This window comes from Ooceraea biroi, chromosome 4 (genome assembly GCF_003672135.1).
Source record: "Ooceraea biroi isolate clonal line C1 chromosome 4, Obir_v5.4, whole genome shotgun sequence".
NCBI lineage: Eukaryota > Metazoa > Arthropoda > Insecta > Hymenoptera > Formicidae > Ooceraea > Ooceraea biroi.
This window is the reverse complement of record NC_039509.1, coordinates 5,669,151-5,689,755: the sequence shown is the minus strand read 5'-3', so window position 1 is coordinate 5,689,755 and position 20,605 is coordinate 5,669,151. Positions and strand designations below refer to the sequence as shown.

The 20,605-nt window shown below is 41.0% G+C and overlaps 2 protein-coding genes across 4 annotated transcripts in view; one reads left to right on the top strand and one right to left on the bottom strand.

The window, feature by feature from the left end:
• LOC105282479 (facilitated trehalose transporter Tret1-2 homolog) overlaps nt 1–18,858 on the top strand; it is a 75,513-nt gene extending 56,655 nt beyond the window's left edge. For both annotated transcript variants that reach the window (XM_011344451.3, XM_011344450.3), the window contains exons 3-9: nt 5,976–6,074; nt 11,237–11,370; nt 11,779–12,025; nt 12,108–12,392; nt 12,573–12,825; nt 12,977–13,317; nt 13,652–18,858. In XM_011344451.3, coding sequence (XP_011342753.1) covers nt 5,976–6,074; nt 11,237–11,370; nt 11,779–12,025; nt 12,108–12,392; nt 12,573–12,825; nt 12,977–13,317; nt 13,652–13,789 — 1,497 coding nt within the window. In that variant the 3' untranslated portion in view covers nt 13,790–18,858. The remainder of the gene's footprint in view (nt 1–5,975; nt 6,075–11,236; nt 11,371–11,778; nt 12,026–12,107; nt 12,393–12,572; nt 12,826–12,976; nt 13,318–13,651) is intronic.
• Nucleotides 1–20,605, bottom strand: part of LOC105282478 (mediator of RNA polymerase II transcription subunit 20) — a 107,191-nt gene that overhangs the window by 83,782 nt on the left and 2,804 nt on the right. The gene's annotated exons all lie outside the window — the stretch shown is intronic.

Below are 20,605 nucleotides of genomic sequence, written 5' to 3'. Positions count from 1 at the left end.
AGGGAGGTTTTTAATTCTTTCAGTTTTAATTTTGGTTTTGATTTCTTTTTAAAGCGTTGTGCATTAGGTGAAATAAAAAATGTAAAGAATTCGATTGGAAATAGCATTTTTGAGTAATTAACCTAACATCGAAAATTGCGCACGTAGCGCGCAAATATGCATTTGGGCCGCTACTTTTATAATTTTTCTTCTATTTGGGGACCTCCCTACCCGCATGCAAAAAATTTTTGAAATCCGAGTGTAACACCTAAAAACCTTTCCTTGTGAGATACATAAAATGAGACTGATTTCAAGAAGATATCAAATAAATAAATTGACAGATAGATAATGGAAAGTTTTCGAAAATCTCAATTTTCTGCCGATTATATTAGATTAATGATGTATTGTAGAACAGTTGGATTGCAAATTTGAGAGAACCGACCGTGGAAAATAAAATAGTAAGGTTTCGCGGAACGTAATGCAATAACGTTGCGAGAAACTTGAAGTTCGCGAGTTGGAATTAAACTTTCTAATGAATGAACTGTAGTCTTAGCTGAGTAATGTAACGCGCCGCAGTCGTGCATATATATATGCGCGCGTAACTAATGGTTACGAGTCCAAAGACAACTTTGCGCGATTAAGCAACGTGAGCGCGATACCTGCTATTCGTGTGTCTGAAGAATGGCGGAATGTCCCGACTGAATTTGTAGGAGCTCTTAAAGCTGCTTCTGAATCTCAACTCAGACCGACAACAAAGGTTTTTCGAGTCCTTTTTTTACGGCACTCCAGATATGTTCTCGAGTGTCGGACATTAGATGTTTCAAGAAACGCATGAAATGGTTTTTCTTTTGAACGTGCCAACCCGCGGTGGATGAAAGAGCGTCTTCAGTAAAATTCCGCAAAGTATTTCGCACTCGTCTGAGTTCAGTGATATTTTTGCAAACAAATTTTGAAATTTCGATGAAGAGCGGCCGGGTTCGCGCTAGGTAACGAGTGATACCTCCCGAGTGTTTCTTTCGTTGTTTGTGTTATCGTATAAGGCGCGAATGCTTACGCTAATGAAATCCGTTCGTGGAAGATCCCCTCGTAAAAGTTAGTGAGAGGAATGCCGGGTAAAAAACGCTGACGAAATTAAAAGCTGCTACGCGACCTCTTGAACTTTGAGCTCGCCATTACTATCCGTACAATGCCTTCTGCAAAGTGTTCCTGCGCGTGTGTCGTCACTGTTTAAATTTAATTCAAAGCTATAAACGTTCTCCTAATTTCCTCCAACTTTTATTCCGAGATATTTACCTTCCATGTGCTCTCAATAAAACTTTTATTAAAAAGTTCATGTTTCTACGGTATAAAATTTATATTTCTACGAGACTTAAAGGATAATGACAGTACTTTATTTACGCTTCGGTAAACGTACGAGAAATGCCAAGATAGAAAGCGTGAGTCGCGCTTACATATATTACGATTTCATTATAATTTGTCATGATCGCAGCGCGTAAATTAATGCAGTCAATGGGCTTGCAATGAATGGGCTTCTATTATGAATACTTATATTATATCTCAGTAACATGTAAGAAACGTGTTGGAGTGTGCAAGTTGATCGGGCTGTGCAGCAGCTCATACGACGTGAAACTACGATGAACTCTTTGTATCACAGTACTTACACTCGCGCGACACGTAATACGCTCTCGCGAATGTCACACGCGGATTAATCACGTTTCTGTATGACGTTTGCAGTAAGTGACACCGGCTTATCGCGAGATTCGTCAAGCATGCATAGGAATCATGAATTTCTTCCTGCTAGAAACAAACTTCTCTTCTTTTTTCAATAAAACTTGATTAAAAATGATTAAATAGCAAAACTAGGAATTAATTACGCCGACTTAATCCACCACATGAAAGGATCTTCAGAGAGGATTAAAAAAGAAAATCCTGCAGCCTCGGTGTATCGCGTTGCGGCAGTAATATGCGGTTAAACCCGTGCATCACGTTATTATTCCACCGGTCGTTCCCGGCGCAGTGATAAAATTCTAATAGCGCTGTTACGACCCGATTCTGTGTGCATTTCCTCTAGCGCTCACAGGGATCGCGCTCTGCATGCGGCTCGTCCATTTATTTCTTCCCTGGTTGGAGCACGGAGCTGCGCGTCTTATCGCAAAAATCAGTAATTAAGTTACGTTTCCCTCGGTACTCACCGAAGGAACGCTCGATGGAACGATTTCGAAACGGCAGCGGCCGACCCTCTTTAGCTCGCGGCGCAGCCATTCCTCGTGGCGAGGGTGAGAGCGCGGCCATCTCTTATTAAATCTCGGCACGAAATTATTATTAAGCAAGTCGCGCACTATCCGTAGGAAGATCCGGCCACCATCGCGCGTTTCGGCAGTTTCGCTCGCGAATTATTATAAACGCGCGATCACACTTTACTCTCCGCGAAACGCGAGTTCCATGCGAGCGAGCGCGCGCGGGATTTATTAATTTCCGGATTACTCCGCTCGCGGTTTCCGTCTTTCCCGCTGCACAAACGCGATTTCAATTAATCAATATCGAACACAATTTCCACCAAGTCGAGCTAAATGCAGCGACATTAAATTATGAATTCAGAAACGCGCGCACGACAAGCGTTTTCGCTGGCTTTTGCTATCGGTTACTTGACGTTCAATTAGCCGTATAGTGATGCAAAAAGGGCCGTTTTAGTCTCGTTATCTTTGGCTCTGCACGTACAAAGAAAAAGAGCGGTCAAAGCAGAATTTATAGTACGAAACGTTCTAACAACGTTTTTACGCCACTCCGCTGCGGGAAGATAAATTGCGTAGTCGATACTTGTGACTTGCGTGTCTGTTTTTACCAATATTCCGATATTCCACGGAATATTGTATTACCCCAAAAATAACAGTAAAAATACAAAAATACAAATGCGCAGCTAGTATCACCGTCGCGTGAAATTATTATTTATATAAAGAAGTCGCTCATATTTTGCGTTCCGTCATGCGGCAATCATTTTTACATATAATATTTCCACAAGCATATTTTCCGCACGGAAAATCTATTGAATTCTTCCTCCCACGGAGGAAGAACTCGGTAGATTTTCTCCCTCGGAGGAAGAACTTCGTTTCTTTCGTGACACGTTTTTACGACGATTTGCGAGACGGAAGTTGGCATTACACACCGCACAGTCTTCTAACTATCTGCAAACTCTATTCCAGCGTGATCGTCCTCATGCTGGAATTCCCAGGCGTATCTCGAGATATTGATTTTGCGACACGATTTGCCGGGGATGCCCATAGCGTCGCACACTCTCGGGAAATAAATCCGCGGGGGAATTTAGAAGGAGGGGGAGGGGGAAAACGTGAGAAATCGCATTTGGCGGGTTCCGTGAAACTTATCTGCCGGCTTGTCGATTATTGAAAATCGGCCGACTCATTCGTCACACTGGCAATGTCTGAAGGGATACCCGAAAAGACGCAGAGAGAAAAGCATCGAAAAAGAAAAGGGAGTGACAAAGTGAAATAGACTGATCGGGTATTCGTCGGGGGCGGAGAGCGATCGAAGGATAAAAGGGAACCGCGATAGTTCCAAGGGATCGGTAACCCACGTGAATAATCATGAGACTCGTATTAAGTAGAAAACATTCGCGCCGCATTCAGCACTCGTCTTATGCTTCCTTATTGATTTTCGCTGATGTACTTCCCTAGCTCGCATCGCCACTTGATGCCAGCTAAAGCGATTATTTCCTCATCAGCGGACATTTAAGATACGTTCGTAGTTCACGAGAACATCGGTTGTGCCAGACAAAGACACTAGTTATCTAAGAAAATACTTTATAAAATATTTTATAAAATGCACTACCTTTTTTCTAACACGAAGGATTATTTAAGAGACGAAGAAAGAAACATCCGAGGCCACTTCAAACTCGCGTGTCGCATTAAGGTCGCATGGCATTAAGAATATTTTCTTCCGGTCTGCTCGTTCTTACGTGTCGTAGAAATGCAACATATATCTTCTCAGTTCAACTGGAATGCAACCTCGAGTTAGCGCGCAAAATTTTGTCAGGCAGAACCAGTTCGTCGTAAATCACGAGAGACGTGGAAATGGTACGACGGTTTCACGAACGGCTGTCTGTATATAATTCACGCGATTGCGCGATATCGGAAAGTCTGTCCCACGCGTGTCTCGCCGGATATCTGACGTCGTCTTAAATATACGCGTTGCGTGAACGCTCACCGGCGATCACCTCCAAGTCAAAACTATCGGGGAGAATCGGATCCCGGACCCCCGTCAGGTGTGCATAAATAAACAATGAGAAGAGCCTGCCAACGGGCTTAACGGATCCGATCTTAATGGAGAGAGCGCTTGACGATGATTTAGATAGAGTCGTTTTACGGCGGCCCGATCTAACGACTATCCGACTCCACATATTTTCCGTTTCAAGGTTACTCGAGCGTATTACACGCTCCTGTCGAGCATTTCCCGTCGTTCGCACACGTAATATATTCATACGGAACCTGTAATCAGGTTCTCTGTGTGTATAATTGAACTGTACTATCGATCCGTAATTAAATCTAGCGCGAGTGATTTAATTTACCAGCATTTTTACGCGAATTGATTAATCACTGCAATTTGTAGGAGAGATCGTAAAAGCTGTAAGAGAAGAAATAATGTCGGCGAAGCATCTCTCCGGTTTAATGAAAACGGGGCAATTTTAGGATGAGCTTTTTAAGAAGCTTTGAAAGGGAGAAAGAGAGAGGAGCAGAGCAAGAGAACGCTTTAAAGGAAATTCGTGGGTATTAAAGTCGACGTCCATATTGATGAAGGTCCTCGAACAATAACGGCTCGATCGTTAAATCCGAACGAGCGTAATAAAGCGACCGCTCGATACGCGTAAATCCGGGTTATCGCGCGTTTACTCCCACATCTTTCTCGCCGGATTGATCGATGTATCTCGGCGTATGTGCGTAACATCGCGATCATTATCGGGGCGATCATCGGGGAACGCGTAAAACGCGAGTAACCCCGAGTCGAAATTTTGCGCCTACTTTAATGCTTTCTTTTAGCAGTCGTACGAACCTACTTTTAGGAAAATAGAACCTAGAACTCTTACATTGAAACTCAAACTCCTACAAACAGATGTTAAGATGCTATTTTGACCCTGCAACATTCGGCTATAATCTTGATCGTAACCTGCTTTGACGCTCTAGCGGCAAAAAAGGAAATTTCGCACATATTTTAGTGTTAAAGTAGCAGCTAAATAGACGCTGAATAACGCCTCAAATGAAGAATTCGAGGTTCAATGTAGAACTAAAATCTCGACTCGGGACGACTTGAGCTGGTAAAACACGACGCGTTGTTTCTACGTTGCGACTGCGTGTCGTTTGCGCTTTCGCGATATTTAATGCGCTCTAAGTTGCCGGCATCCTTTCGTTATTCGGTCCAACGAGCTTGATGCGATAATCTAAATGACAGCTCTTACCGAAGCAGTGCTTTAAGCCGCTCAGCTACTGCTTAGACGACTGTCTAGCCTCCCAAACCGGTAAGATAATACGGATGATTGACGGTCTACTCGCGGACCCAAAAGGGCAGTTAATGATTCTTCCTGGTCAGCGGACTGGAAGAGAGAATCGGAGAAAAAAGAAAAGAGAGCGGAAGAGAGTACTATCAACGGGAGAAAGTTTCGCGATAAAAATATCAGCCGTACTTCCCCGAATGAACTTCCTTGTCGAAGGGGAGACAAGAAAAATTGCTGTAAGAATTTCTTCGAGAATACATTTCACAAATCAGATAAAATGAAGAAATTGTATGAGTGTAAAAATGTATGTTTTACATTTTGAAAAGGATGTAACATCGTGTGGTTTATTTACTTATTTAATAATATTCGTTTAGAAAAAGAAATTTAACGATCTTTAGATTATAATTATGATGACTGGACGCTTGAGTAATGCCCATATATTGCTCCCTAAAATTCGAGGAAATCTTTAAATATTATTAATTGTTACTTTTTGCAGGTAACGACGATACCGGAGGGCGAGAACAATTTTAAGATGCCCAGGGCTTCCGTGGTACACATGACGTCGACGGCGACGAGGCCGCAGCACATGTCACAGGTACGGCTGCAAATAAAATCCAATGCGTATTTTACGCACGTTGCAATGATGGCGAACGACCATCTCCGAATGCGCCGGATTAATAAAATCTGGAGCATATCGCAGCGAACGCTGCGCGCGAGTGTACCGCGGAGATTTGCACGGTCGTAGACGTAAGAACGGCGGAAAGCGGCTGTCGAAGACGCGGCTTTGGCGCGCGGCAAATTCGCGCGCGCGGCTGCCGAATTTATGACGACCATGGAGTATTTTTGCTCGACGAGCTACCCTTCCTGCAATCTGTACTCTTTCAACTTTGCGCACCGGAATGCTCAAATAATCTGGCGGACGGGGGACCATGAATCTCTCCTCCCTGGCGACCGGCTATATTGATATGCAAACACAGAAGATAGCGCCGAGTAATTGAGTGGTCCGGTTTAAAATGCGTATCGGGCAGGGAGGAGAATCTTTTGCGGGGAGGAGAGATCGCCGTGCTGTCGTCCCACACCCACACGTCCCCGGCGCGCACTTAACGCAGCGCATGGGCCGACCATAATCGTATAAGCGGGACGACTTTTAAAGCTCGTTTTTCGTCTCCCTTCCTCTCTGCTGCCTTCAGCCACGGCTGGCTAATAGTTTTAAGCTAATGGCTCGCCCGGCTAACTTCGACCCGGTTGATGCACGTCCTCGCGCTTGCGGAACTGCCCCGGGTATTCGCACGGCTCGACGCAAACGAGCTTTTAACGTCGTGCCCGCGTGCAAAAGGAGGAGGCTGCAGAAGAAGCGTACACGAGGCGGAGGGGGAGATGCGCCCCCAAAAATAATTCCGCCAGCAGCGATCCGGCGATTCGGCGACAGGCGCGAATTTCTTGCGTTCAAAAGGGGGAAAAATCACCCTCGCTGGCGTTCGCATGCGCGATCGTGCATTTCTTTGGCTCATTAAATCCCTCGGTATCGTTAATAGGAACCATTCGCCTCAGCGGCGTCGCGTATCAGCTCGTTACGGATAAACGCCGCTCGTACACTACTTGCAACGCATCTCGTAAAACGTAATTAATATCCCGAATTCTTCGCCGCGCGCCGCTCCAACGCAAACGGGAAACTTATCGGCGCCATTACCGATGACCACATTTTCCTGAATGCGCTATTCATCGTGCATCCCCGATGATTAGTCGAAGAAAGCCATTCACCAGGCAGCATAGGGGAGGAAAACGAGCGTGCACGTAAACGACTTCTCTACGACTGAACATACCCGTAAATTTATATTCGTTGCTGCTCGCGTGCATCGCGTTACGCGATAATTAAGATTGACAGCATGCGACGCATTTCCCGTGGTGCTTTGTTGAGCCTGCCTCAAGATTTTATCGACGACGACATCGTTTAAATTGAACATTGTTAAGATTATAACCAGGCCGATGATACACGTTCAAAAATTGTTGTAATTCACTTCGTACTGTCGCGAGGCGAATGGTCTCATCGGAGACAGTCATCATAGCTCGATATATCACTGCAATTACAAATCGCAATAATGTTGAGCATTAATATTGGAAAACGGGAGCGCAGTCGTAAATTTGTTCTCCTTTCCCCCATCTCCCTCCTCCGCAAGGAGTTAAGCGCGGCCTGTCTTTATAGCCGCGTGCCATTAATCGATAAAGCGCGAGCGCAAGGACTTACGACTTAGGACGTACGTTTCGAGTTGCATTACAATTTTCGCACGGTCGGCACGTGGGTGAGATAAGAAAAGGGCCAGAAAAAAAAGGAAGCCTTAATTACGACGGGTGCTTGCAGTGAGCACCCACGCTTTATTGTCCGCCAGAGAGGCGACGATATCGCGCGTCTCTCCGGCGAGACGATAGAAAGGTTACACGGCGACACGTCTAATCGCGTAATACGAGCATTTATGCGCGCTCCTAATAGCAAGCGAGATAATTGAAAGTGCATGCAAATTTATGTGGGATCGGCGGCGCCGCTTGAAATTCCTTATCGAACACGCGGCCGTATCGCTCGCTCGCCGGCGAATATGAGTTACGACGGGTCATCGTGCATTAAAATCGAACTGCCGGTAGGTGCTTTCGCGATGCGTACGCTGAAATTATATGTTCGCATCGGCGAAAGGTCAGAGTTTAATAGGAAATATCGGCGAATTTTTATAACGGCTATCGCGCGAGCAATACGACTTTATGGATCAGTGCGGGCGCGCTGTGTGCTTTGTGAGGCGAGATAAATAAGGTACTTAGCCACTTAACATTTGCTTGAGTGGATTAGGCAATTAATTATGTAGATTAAGAAACTAGTTATACTATAAACTAACTAGTTAAGAGGGAAATCATTTCAAAAGTGGACCATTTTGGCATTGGATTAATAAAGTGAGGATATAAGGACAGCGAATACTTTCTGGTTTATTGCGGCACGTTCTTTGAGAGCGAGGAATTACGTAATATTTTAGTCACGCCCTATACAGGGTGTCCCGGGTTTAAACCGACAAACTGCGGGAGCATATTCTACTAGTGGAAATAAGAAAAAATTCTTATATCGAGTTTGCTTAGAAATGCTTTATTACAAAGTTGTAAACCAATATTGAAAAGAAATATCAGATAAGTAACAACGGAACATAGTGTAGAATTTGGAAGGTCGAGGATGTTTATGTTACGTGTATTCACATGTATTCATGTTCACTATGTTGAAACGATTCAGTATGATTGTTACTTTCACAACAGTAGCTGTTAGATTTCAATCGTCGTGTGAACTAGCAATTACTATCAGAATGCCAAAAGTGTTTTCAAATGAGGAATACACTTGATATTCATTTCGTGTACGGATTCTGTGACGGAAATGCACGAGCTGCCGTACGAGAGTATCAACGTAGATTTCCTAACAGGAGAGTACCAGATAGATTTAAAGCAACGAATTACTAATTCAGTTACTGAGATGCAACAAAATTTTCAGGAATGTCGTACCGTAACAAATTCTGTACTACGTCGATGTCTAGCTTGTATCGATGTGCAAGGACGACATTTTGAAATGCGTCACTAAATCATTGCGTAGATAATTTTTATTTTTGTGAAAAAATCCGTTGTTACTTATCTCATATTTCTTTTCAATATTGGTTTACAACTTTGTAATAAAGTATTTCTAAGCAAACTCGATATAAGAATTTTTTCTTATTTCCACTAGTAGAATATGCTCCCACAGTTTGTCGGTTAAAACCCGGGACACCCTGTATATTTGTGTAAGTGACGCTATTGCCTCGTAATAGTTTTCTCATCTAATCTATTATATGTATCCCAAAAGGACAGGGAAAAGATGGAGAATAAAGAATTAGACCAGATAATCGTATTTGGAATTGTATCGATTCATCGCACGAAATTTGGCGTGCCGCATGAAAGTATTTTGCCGGCTTTATTGTGTCACGTGTTAAAATCGCGGATGCTGAGCGTGTATAGAGGTGAAGATATATCGATGATAAAACGAGATGAGATATCGAAAAGTTTGATATTTACGTTTTTCGAGCCAGCAAAGAGACAAACAAAATCGTCGCAAAATAGGACACACAGAAGAGACTTCCCGTTTGTAAAATAATGACATTATTTCCGTTAAACATTTTTATTGTGATAAAAGAAATTGTGGTTTCGTTGGGACCTAATTATGAATTTGCCTTCGTGCGTGTTTCAAGCCGCATGAAGTCATCCTTCACAAAATTATATCGCCGTTTACCGAGAAAATGATACGCGCTCACGGTTACAAATGCGGAACGCAAGAGGAACTTGAACGTACGTCCATTGTCGCGCCGAGAGATACATATAGCGCCGACGTACACGCTGCTGCGACACTTTGAAATAGCCGCCGTACATGCATGTATATGTACATACGTGTTGTATGTACATACACATAAGCACGACCATGCGAAATGTTTAGTATTCCTCGCGAGGGGCCAAGCCCAGCTTTCAATTTGCGGCTAGCAATTTGTTCGTCGCCGGTTGCATCCCTGCGGCGGAGTACGAATTTGCGCTCCAGATATGCGTATGCATTACCGAAGATCGTCGCGCACGATGGATGCATTTCTATCTCGCTCCGCATTCTTTTGTTATTATGAAGATCTCACAATTATATAAATAACGTTGATAGACAGATTTTAAGGAAGATACAGATACGTTTTCGCATCGATAAATATTCGTATCGCAATTTAAATTTATTATCACAATTAAACTTCGAAATTAGTAATGAGTGTACAACGTTGATAAGAATATCCTATAAAGTGATTTCAGATAATCGTATAATTTTTTTAAAAAACTATTTCTATTAGGGTAATAATGTCTTTTAAATTTTTTCTTTCCCTTCTACGGGTGTTACTTGTTTTATATATATATTTGTTTGGCATCTGAAAAAAGGAAGAAAATTTTGCAGAAAATATAATAATAATGATAATAGTAATTCGACGAGTTGCCAACTCTTCCGGAATTACAGTGGCCATCTCTCCCGATTATCCGAGAGGGAGGACCACAGTTTTCGTAGCTTCATAAAACATGGCGAACAGGAAACTGTACGATGTCAGCTACACGCGGGGTAAGCTCTAAATAAACCTAAAATCTTGGTTTCTGTCAGATATTTCTGAGACTTATGTGGAAATAGTAACATGTGAACAAATTTTTAGCAGGCAGTAATGTTTAAAATGGTAATAGTTTCACAATTATGATGTTTTTTGGCAAAACGTTAAACCTCCTATTGCAAACATAACTAAAGCTCACCACAAACTGAGTGATAACACAGCTGTGCAGTCAGTAAGGAAATTAAAGTTATTGGTCATCTCCCGTGTGGCTATCTATCCCGGAGTTACCTGTATTACTAGGCTATCGAGATACTTTTGTAAAATGAATTGTTCAGTTGTTATCAAAGCATGTATACATGAATCCATTGTAAGCATACACAATGTTTGCTTGTGTGTAAGCATAAATTAAACATTTGCCAATTGTATATATATGTCGATCGGCCGCAATTGATTGTTTTTGCCAAATATGGATTCATCACCTACGCTGATAGTTTACATACGGATTCATCGTTCGCAAAGAGATTAATTTATTTTTGTTCATTATAAAATGCTATTCTTCAGAAATGGAATAATGAATCATTAATGGATTAAAGATCACTTAAATACACGCGAATTTATTAAATCTTGTTTGTATAAACAGGTTCTAGCAACCCTGGCACTATCTATGGGAACTCTCTCCTCCGGTTTGGCCAAAGGTTACACCTCGCCGGCATTGGATTCTATATTGGATAATCAACCGCCACATCTTTACCAGTCATCCAACAATGACACGTGGTAAGAATTTACACGTTCAGTAAACAAAACAAAGAAATGCAAAATATACTCTAACCGAGAAAAATGCATCACGTAAAACAATCTCGAATCTCGATTTGAAACAACGAATCAACACGCGTTCATCCGCAGCTCACTCGAGCGTTACGCTCCTGGTAGCTAATTTCGGAATGCGCCTACTGCGACAACACGCGAATTCTACTCGGAAGCTGTTCGCAAATAATACCCGACGGCCGAGACGCCGCAACCAAGAGCGATTACGTTTGCACCTGACGTCTGCTGACGCTCGGGAGTAATACCCGATATTCGGGGGCGTCCACTTTGGACGCGGCTGGATTGCGCGAGTCTGGTCCGGATAATAATGCTGCCGCACGCCTACAATCGTAATCGTGTACTCCGTTTGTCACACAGGTCGGCTTTCTCGGTTACGCAACAGGAGGCCTCGTGGGTCGCGTCGCTGTCCATGTTGGGCGCATGGTTCGGCGCCATGATCGGCGATTGGATAATGCGAAGGGGTCGACGGCTGGCTCTACGCGCAACATCCTTGCCGTTGGCCGCGGCCTGGGTCCTCACGGGCGTTGCACCCTGCGTGGAACTAGTGTACGTTACCAGCTTCATCGGCGGGCTTTGTTGCTCGGTGATCACCATGGTGGCTCAGGTAAAAGTCCTCAGAAAGAAGAAAGGAATTGCCCAATTTCCGAATTCCCTGATCGATCGTACAAGCGAGTTTTCTTTGGCAGGTGTACATATCAGAAATCTCGATGCCGGGCATCCGCGGATGTTTGTCGGCGATGTTGAAGGTGTTGGGTCACGTCGGCGTCTTGCTGTCGTACATAGCCGGCACATATCTGAATTGGCGGCAAAGCGCGCTACTCGTGGCCGTCGCACCGTCGATGCTCTTTTTGGGGACCCTCTTTATACCAGAGACGCCGTCGTATCTCGTGCTGAATGGTAAAGACGACGAGGCCGCCAGCAGTTTGCAGTGGTTACGCGGAGGACATGTCGATATACAACACGAGCTGCAGGTAATTCTGAAAATCTCCCACGGAAAATCGGATAACTTAACTTTCAATAGACTGATCGTTCTTGTCTGCTAGTATTTAAGTCCTCGGGACAATCAACGTGTTCTTGATGCAACTAATAAATATCAAAAGCGAGCTGACAATTATTCTGGATTCGTATGATGATTAACGACACATTTGCAGGTCATCAAAACGAACATTCTGGCTTCAAGGGCCAAGCAGTATGAACTGAGCTTCAAGAATAGCGTGTTTACACCAAGACTGTACAAACCCATCGCTATCACGTGCGGCCTGATGTTCTTCCAGCGATTCTCCGGCGCAAATGCATTTAATTACTACGCGGTACTCATCTTTCGTCAAACCCTGGGCGGGATGAACCCTCACGGAGCTACCATAGCGATAGGATTCGTACAACTATTAGCGGCTTTACTATCAGGTACTATTATAGATATTGTACGACATACAATATCGATAACTATCAAACAAAACCGAATCTCAAAGATTACTAAAAGAATATTCTTTTTCCTTGATTTATAATCACGTATTGCTCCATGTTCCATTTAAATGAGAACTCGTGTGTTTCGCAGGATTTTTGATTGATATCGTCGGTAGGCTGCCACTTCTGATAGCTAGTACTGTCTTCATGTCCCTGGCGCTCGCCAGTTTTGGCAGCTATGCGTATTATGTATCGCAAACGCAAAATTTGGGATACGTGGATTCGGCGGTAGTGGGCCAGCACGACTGGATACCACTCCTCTGCGTGCTGGTGTTCACGACTGCTCTCGCCCTGGGCATATCGCCAATTTCTTGGCTATTGATTGGCGAACTATTTCCCCTGGAGTATCGCGGCCTTGGCTCCAGCATTAGCACGAGCTTCAGCTACTTCTGCGCGTTCTTTGGAATCAAACTCTTTATGGACTTCCAGCAGGTATAGCATTTTCGTCTACCGTTTTCCTTTACTACTCTTTGCAGTTGGATTGTGACTAAGTGATTAAGTTTCACGATTAAACCCAAGTTAAAAATTATAAAAAATATAAAACTTGAATTAAAAAATCTACAAAGAAAAATGTGGACAAACACATTTAATTCATGCAACAACGTTATCTTGTTACAGTACTTTGTCTAAATCTAAGCTAACATTTAAGATTGTATTCATCCGATTCACAATAATGCTTTCTATAATTAATTGATAATCAATTTGCGTAATTCTATAAATAATAACTTGAGTCAGAAAGTTTTTCAAAGAGGCAATTTTATTCTAGAGCCTTGGTCTACATGGAGCCTTCTGGTTTTACGCTGCCGTGGCGGTCTGCGGATTATGCTTCGTGGTTTGCTGTGTGCCCGAGACGAAGGGCAAACAGCTGGACGAGATGAATCCGGATTACGCGCAAGCACGGTAGTATAAGGCCTCACTGACGGGGGGGTTGTCGAATCTAGAAAAAACGAACAAACCCTTACCGAGTGGTGCTTATCCCAACCAGCACGATCCGCGGGATCTTTACTACAGTGATCCGCCAGCCGGCATTCGATCAACGCCATCCGCGCGCGTTGCTCATCGCAAATTGTCAGATTATTGCGGTATTTTCGCCGAGAAGACCAACAAGATTGGCAGGAATGTAGAAAACTTCATGCAATCTCGTGGTCTGCTGCCGATTCGTCGTTCGATCGATGAAACGCCGCGTCAAAACGATCTTCCCAGAGATCTTCTGGTCAACGGTGACGTGACCAGAAACGATCCTCCTCTCTCTACTGATCGCGAAGCGAGAGAGAATCGTCATCGACATCGTTACGAAGAGAACGATCGCGCAGAGAGACCACGCAGGGGCAATGTGCAAAGGAAACGTGTGGAATACTTCAACAATACTTATCCACAGGACCTGCGAACTGATATTCACGTTCATCATACCAACGAAACAACGAAATCCCGTCGCTCTAGGAGACGCGAGTACGAAGATACGGATTACGATTCTGCAGACGCCTGGAAACGAGATCTACTAGCAACGGCGGGTCCAAGTGACTCTAAGTCGATTTTGAGAAACAACATTAATCAAGGCAGCGACGAGAGGCCGCATTACTCAACTCTGCCGCGGCGCAGCAGAACTATCAACTTCGAGGATCAAGCGTACAGCTTTTCGGGGGGGCGACAACGCATGTACCCGAAAAGCCTGCAGAATCTAACGGATTTGGAGCTCGACGATGTCGTATGTCTCCCATCCTCGCGTGGCGAACGAGCTTGTCGCGAGGCAAAACTCGACGATTATCGTCGACGCAGTAGAAATCAGCGTGGGGAGGAATTATCCTTCGACGACAGCTATCTCAGACTGTGTAGGAATCTGTCGAGGTTGGACAAATATCCGCGAGGCGATAGATATGAGCCGGGCCAGGTGCATTATGAGAGAGAATGCAGAACCTTCGGCAAGGATACAGTCGCCTTCATCTACTATAAAACGTGCTATTTGTGATCAGAAAAGAAATATGATACGAACGAAGTATAGGGAGTTCTTTCATCGGTAGACCGTCCATCAATTAGCGCAACTCACGCAGAAATTAGGCCAATTGATCATTTCGATCCTTCTTTTCAAATGCATTTAATGAATGGAAGTTTTTCCTTTTCAATAAATCAAACAAAGTTTTGTAAAATGATATAAGTTGATTGAATATAGTACACGTACAGAGACTATATTACAAAGATTCTCTCTTTCTTGTCAGTTTCATATCTTCTTAATAATAACATATTTTTAGATTCTGATAGAAAAGAAATCCGTGAAGAAAAATGAAAAAGAAAAGTCTGTATAGAGAAAATAATTGAATAATCAAGTCACAAATTGCCTTCGTGTTTGGCTTTAATGACTATATCGTTTCTTGACTGATAATCAAGATATGTCAAAGAGCTTTACATTGTTGCTCCTATAAAACTCCTCTGATGATCCGTGATATTTCTTTAGGAATCTTCGTACGGAATTAATTTATTTCAAACACGACATGAATGTCATGTCTATTCCAGTACTCTTCTAATATCTTGTTCCTTTGAAGTACTTTTAAAGAGATAACTGTAAAAAATGATATCGAAAATGATACTTAAAAATTGTACCAAATAATGACATCAAACCTATACACATTTTTTAAATATGTAAACTGTATGTCTTTTACTTAATATTATTTTTCAGCGATTGAGTGGTTTTGTTTTCTTCAGTAAGATATACTATTATTATTAAAAATTTGCCATATTAAGTAAAGTTCTCATTCACGTAAAAAAGCATTACTTCTACTGGTTTTTACGTAAGCGCAACAATGTCTTACGCAAATAAAAATATGTGCATACTGTATATATCGTGAATAAACAACGCTAACAAGGTCCTTAGAACAGCCTCAATAAACTGCTCATACCAAACTGATCTTTCTATAAAGTAATCAGTAGCGTGAGTCAGTAGATAAATTTATAATGGTTCTGCTACTGTATATTCAATCCTTAATAGTGCTAGAATGTTTCTTTAAAGAATATTGTGATGAGAAAACAGAAAAAGAAAGAACTTTAGCAAACTTTGTGCTATTAAAACATTTGCGTTATCAATAAGGTGCAACAATGTGCAGAGTACTCTCATCGTGGATGATGAAAACATATGATCTACTAATATCAGGATATTGAAGTACTCCGAAGCCTCATTATAGGGCGAATGCCAATGACTTAACTATGACAATATGGACTTGTAGATACATCTATATATATATATATATACTATTCGTAAAAAAATTGCATATTGTGTACATTAACTACTGTATATTATATACATATAATTTTATCGTAAGATTTATGCGACACCGATAACAATAAACAAATTCTCGACAATACCACAAATCGCCAATTTCGTTAAGCTGGTAAAGCGAAATTCGGTACTGTTAGCTTATCATATCACATACATGTACTATGCAATGTTAATAACGATTATATAGTGAATATTTACAAGTGCGAGAGCAAGCCTCTCGTCTCTAGTTGATATTCATATTTATCAAAGTCTTCTACTTTTGACGATTTCCTGTATTTTTCAAGAATGTGGCCATTCGTATACTCGAATGGCAGATTCGTGATTAGAGAAAATTACATGACAATATATGTATTTTGTATTTTTATAGTTTGTAGAATGAAATCGAGAGAGAAAGAGAGAACGAGAGCGAGCGAGCGAGCGAGAGAGAGAGAGGATAAATAATTATTACAAATTGATTACATTTTGCAAAACAGCTTTCATCTGTGATGGAACAGTAATCTTTGCAGAGAAAGAATTCCTTAAAACATCTTTGATATTGAAGCATATGTGTAAAATAAAAGATATTGAATGTTGTACTGACCAATGAATCGGATTTGATGGATCGAAAGACGAAAACGTAAGAAGGAAATCTTTCTGCACGTAGATGGTAAGCTGAATTTCTTATATCTATAATTATTAATTATACCCGTGAGTTAATATCTTTGCCATATCTGATGTACCGTAATGAAATGTATGAAAGTCTTCGAAACGATCATTGTCATCTCTGTACTTAAATATTCTCATCTTGTAGGCAGCGATCGATGCGAGAAAAATATTTGAGTTTGCGTGAATCTAAATCGATTTGTAAAGTACATTCCATTTTTTATACATAGGTATACGTCGTACGTACGATATACAAGAGAAAAATGTTATCGACATCCAAATCGTAAATTCGGATAAAAACATATCATATAAAGGATATCTTGGCATGATTTGACTTTGCTGTCTACAAGGAAAGAGAGCGAGAGAGGGAGAGAGAAAGAGAGAGAGCGCATACAAAACCCCTTCCTAAACAAAAATATCTAGCTATGCTACATAGTGTTCTAAAAAAAAAACATTAACATTTTTTGAAATTCTAGTTATTATTTTTTATTGTAATGTCGTTATCTATGTCGTGAAAACTTTTTGACATGATTATTTTTATATTTCTTTATATTAAATATCTCGACAACCATATCGCTTTTTCATTGAAGAAATTAATATCAAGTTAATTATCTCCATCTTGGAAATTTAAATCGGTTAAATTTGTAATTTGTAACGTCTAATTAGAATTCTAATTACAATTTCGATATCTTTAAGCTTACTGAACGACGATGTTCTCTAATAGTACATATAGTGTATTTTCAAAACGCTACATTCTTTATGATGCTCAAAAGCTTGGATACTAATATTGAATGACATCTCTAGTTTTAACGCGATGCAAACTCGTGAAACGAGTGCACGTAGGATAAACAATCAATCTTTAGATTATACATAGATCGTGAAGGATTTTGATCGCAGTAAAATTATTTCGTTGTTGTACACCGCGCCGAATACGTGAGCTTTACTATTGCTGAATAGCATGTACGAATATTTCACAGCAACACGTCAGATTTTTCCATATAAGTGGAAAAAGAAAACAAGAAACCTTCCTCCCCCTTTCCCCCGTAAAAATGTTTTAAACTACGTGAAACAAAATCTGCACTGTGCACTTTCGTGAATTGAAAATTTGTCGTAATATGTAGCGGTAATAGTGGAATTCAGTATCAGATTTCGCATTACTGCACGTTTAGGATCGCGATAGTCCCGATAAATAGATTTCTGTAATGCATATGCGGATATTTGTGTACATGAATGAGAAAAGAATTTGTGAAAATGTGCATGTGCGTGCGTGTGTGTATGTGGATTAATGCAAACGATAAAAACTGCTTTTAAATATGTCGCGCTAGCCTTTATGCAACACGCAGAATGGCAAATATTAGAGACCGCTGAAGACTATAATCCGAAATTAAGATATTAATCCGCATTAGTGAATTGAAAGCATATACTTAGCACGTTGCAAACACAGATTACAGAGTAAATATCTAGAAATGCAAATTTATTATATTGCATGGGCGTGACAAGCAAACTTTCCGCATGGGAAGAACGATGAGAATCACATATTAATTCTATTTACCGACAATAAAAGTATACAATTTATTGACAATAAACAATATTCAAATGGGGAAATTAGCGCTGGCCGTCGCTAAGGAGATAAATAAAATACCGAGAAGACGTATTTTCAATGAAAAAAGGCAGAATAAAAGTCTCAAGTAAAATCAAATGGGCCACGTTTAGCTTCGCTTGCTAGATTTAATATTTTTGTAATGACGCGCGTAGACGTAGCTGTATTTGTACCTTCATAGAGTTAATATTTACACTATATATTCTATTGCTGCATCTCTCCTTGACGATGCAACGTAAACTCAAGAACGTGACAGAACGTTTAATAGTGGTTAAAAAGTAGTTATTTCTGTGCAAAGGGACAAGATTAGACGTCAGGTTTTGGAATATCCGAATTCGACTTTACCGTCGCGTGGAAGCTTTCTTTTTAACCCTAGCTTTCCACACTTTTTTCACGGGCTTCCCACACTGGATACAGGCTACTCCACATCGAACATTTAACAGTTAAAATATAAGACAAAAAATCAACTGATTTTAAATCACTTTTTTCCATCGATATGTCACACATCAAGGAATATGCATAAGAAAATTTGAAAAAGAAAGTAGTAAAATATTCGCTTGTGAAAAAAGGTTCAAAACATTCAAAAATCGTGAATTTTCAGACCCCCATGTGTGGGAAGCTAGAGTTAATATAGACACTTTCATTTTTTTCGATATAATGAGAACACCAAATATTTCGTTAATTGAAGTAATTACGTTTCAAGCCGTTATACTATACTATATTACAATTGTATGAGTAGCACAAATAGTCCTACCGATACAACGGTGGAGTTGTTTTAGAAATGGAAGATATGCACTCTCGATCAGAAGTGCAATATGTATTTACATTACGTGTAAGCATACTTGATATAATTTTGTTAGTGTCCTATGCGTTTATACACCTTTCTAGATGTAATAAATGATATACCGATGCGTGATCGCTGATGATACTTTCGACGGAACCAACAGTTGCGTGTTTGTATAGGAATCTATATACACATGTATAAATGCCAAACAAAGAGACAAATAATGAGAAAAAAAGTGAGCACATTTGTCAACCTGTGCCCTAAATCCCCACAAACGTTCTTTAAATAAAATTAATGTAATTCTATACAATTTTAATTTATGAAAATTAGGATTGAGATATTTTTCCCGCGGTGTTCACAAAAAAGAAAAGAGCTCTTATTAAAAACAAAGGTATACATATGATAATATTATTAAATATTTCTCTTCATATTATTCAAAACAATATTTAGCAATTGTAAATATTAATTTCATGATATAATTTTTGACTCTACAGATAAGTATCTGCTTTTCTCTCTATCTAAAACAATCGATTCAAAACAATCCAAGACAACTGATTGAATTCAAAATATATTTTTATAACAAAAATTAAGTAGTAGTACAGATCGGAAAATCCGTATCGGATTTTGTAATTTAAATACAAAACTTTAAATTTAACTGTATTAAATCTTAATACAAAGTTCTGCGTTTAAATCTTGCTACAACAAATGCGCACTGACTTTCCGGTTGCCCAATATTACGTAAAGACTAAAGAAAAAAATGAAGATAAAAATACTTTTTAGCCAAACAATGCGCAGTTGAACGTAGGATCCCTAGCAAGTATCTAATCACGCTCGCGTTTAATTAAAACACGTAAAAAACTCATGTTGACACCTTGTAGCACAAGTGTCACTCGTTGTTCCAAGAGTTAACAACCGTCAGTATTGCAAACGGTAAGCATTCGTGCAACGGATATTCCTCGTGAAACCACAGCCATCTGTGCCGGCTGTCGCGTACCAGCTGTTGTCAATATCAGAGAGAAACCTGAGAGCGGCCACCAGCCTCCACGGGCACATTTCCTGACGTTTGACGCGTCGCCTGACAAAGTGGACGTGAACTAGTTCGTTACGCTCGGTAATGATACATGATTCGTGTCCAAACTATTCACAAGGAAGCTTTCCCATGTAAACTCTACTTTCGAACGAGTCATAGTGCGTTCGAAAGGGAAGGTAAAAATATTAATGTCGTGTTCGAGGGTTTGGGTGTATGAGCCTTGGTTTCGGAGAAATTTACATCTAAAAGTGAGCATTTTCCAGCGGTACGGAAAGTACCATGAATAGCTACAATTCGGCGTGAAGCGCGGTAGTCCAGTGGCTAAGCGCGAGACTCGTGTTTTGCCATCCGCGCAAGTTGGGTTCGAGACCGAGTTGTGATAATTTTTTTTCTTCG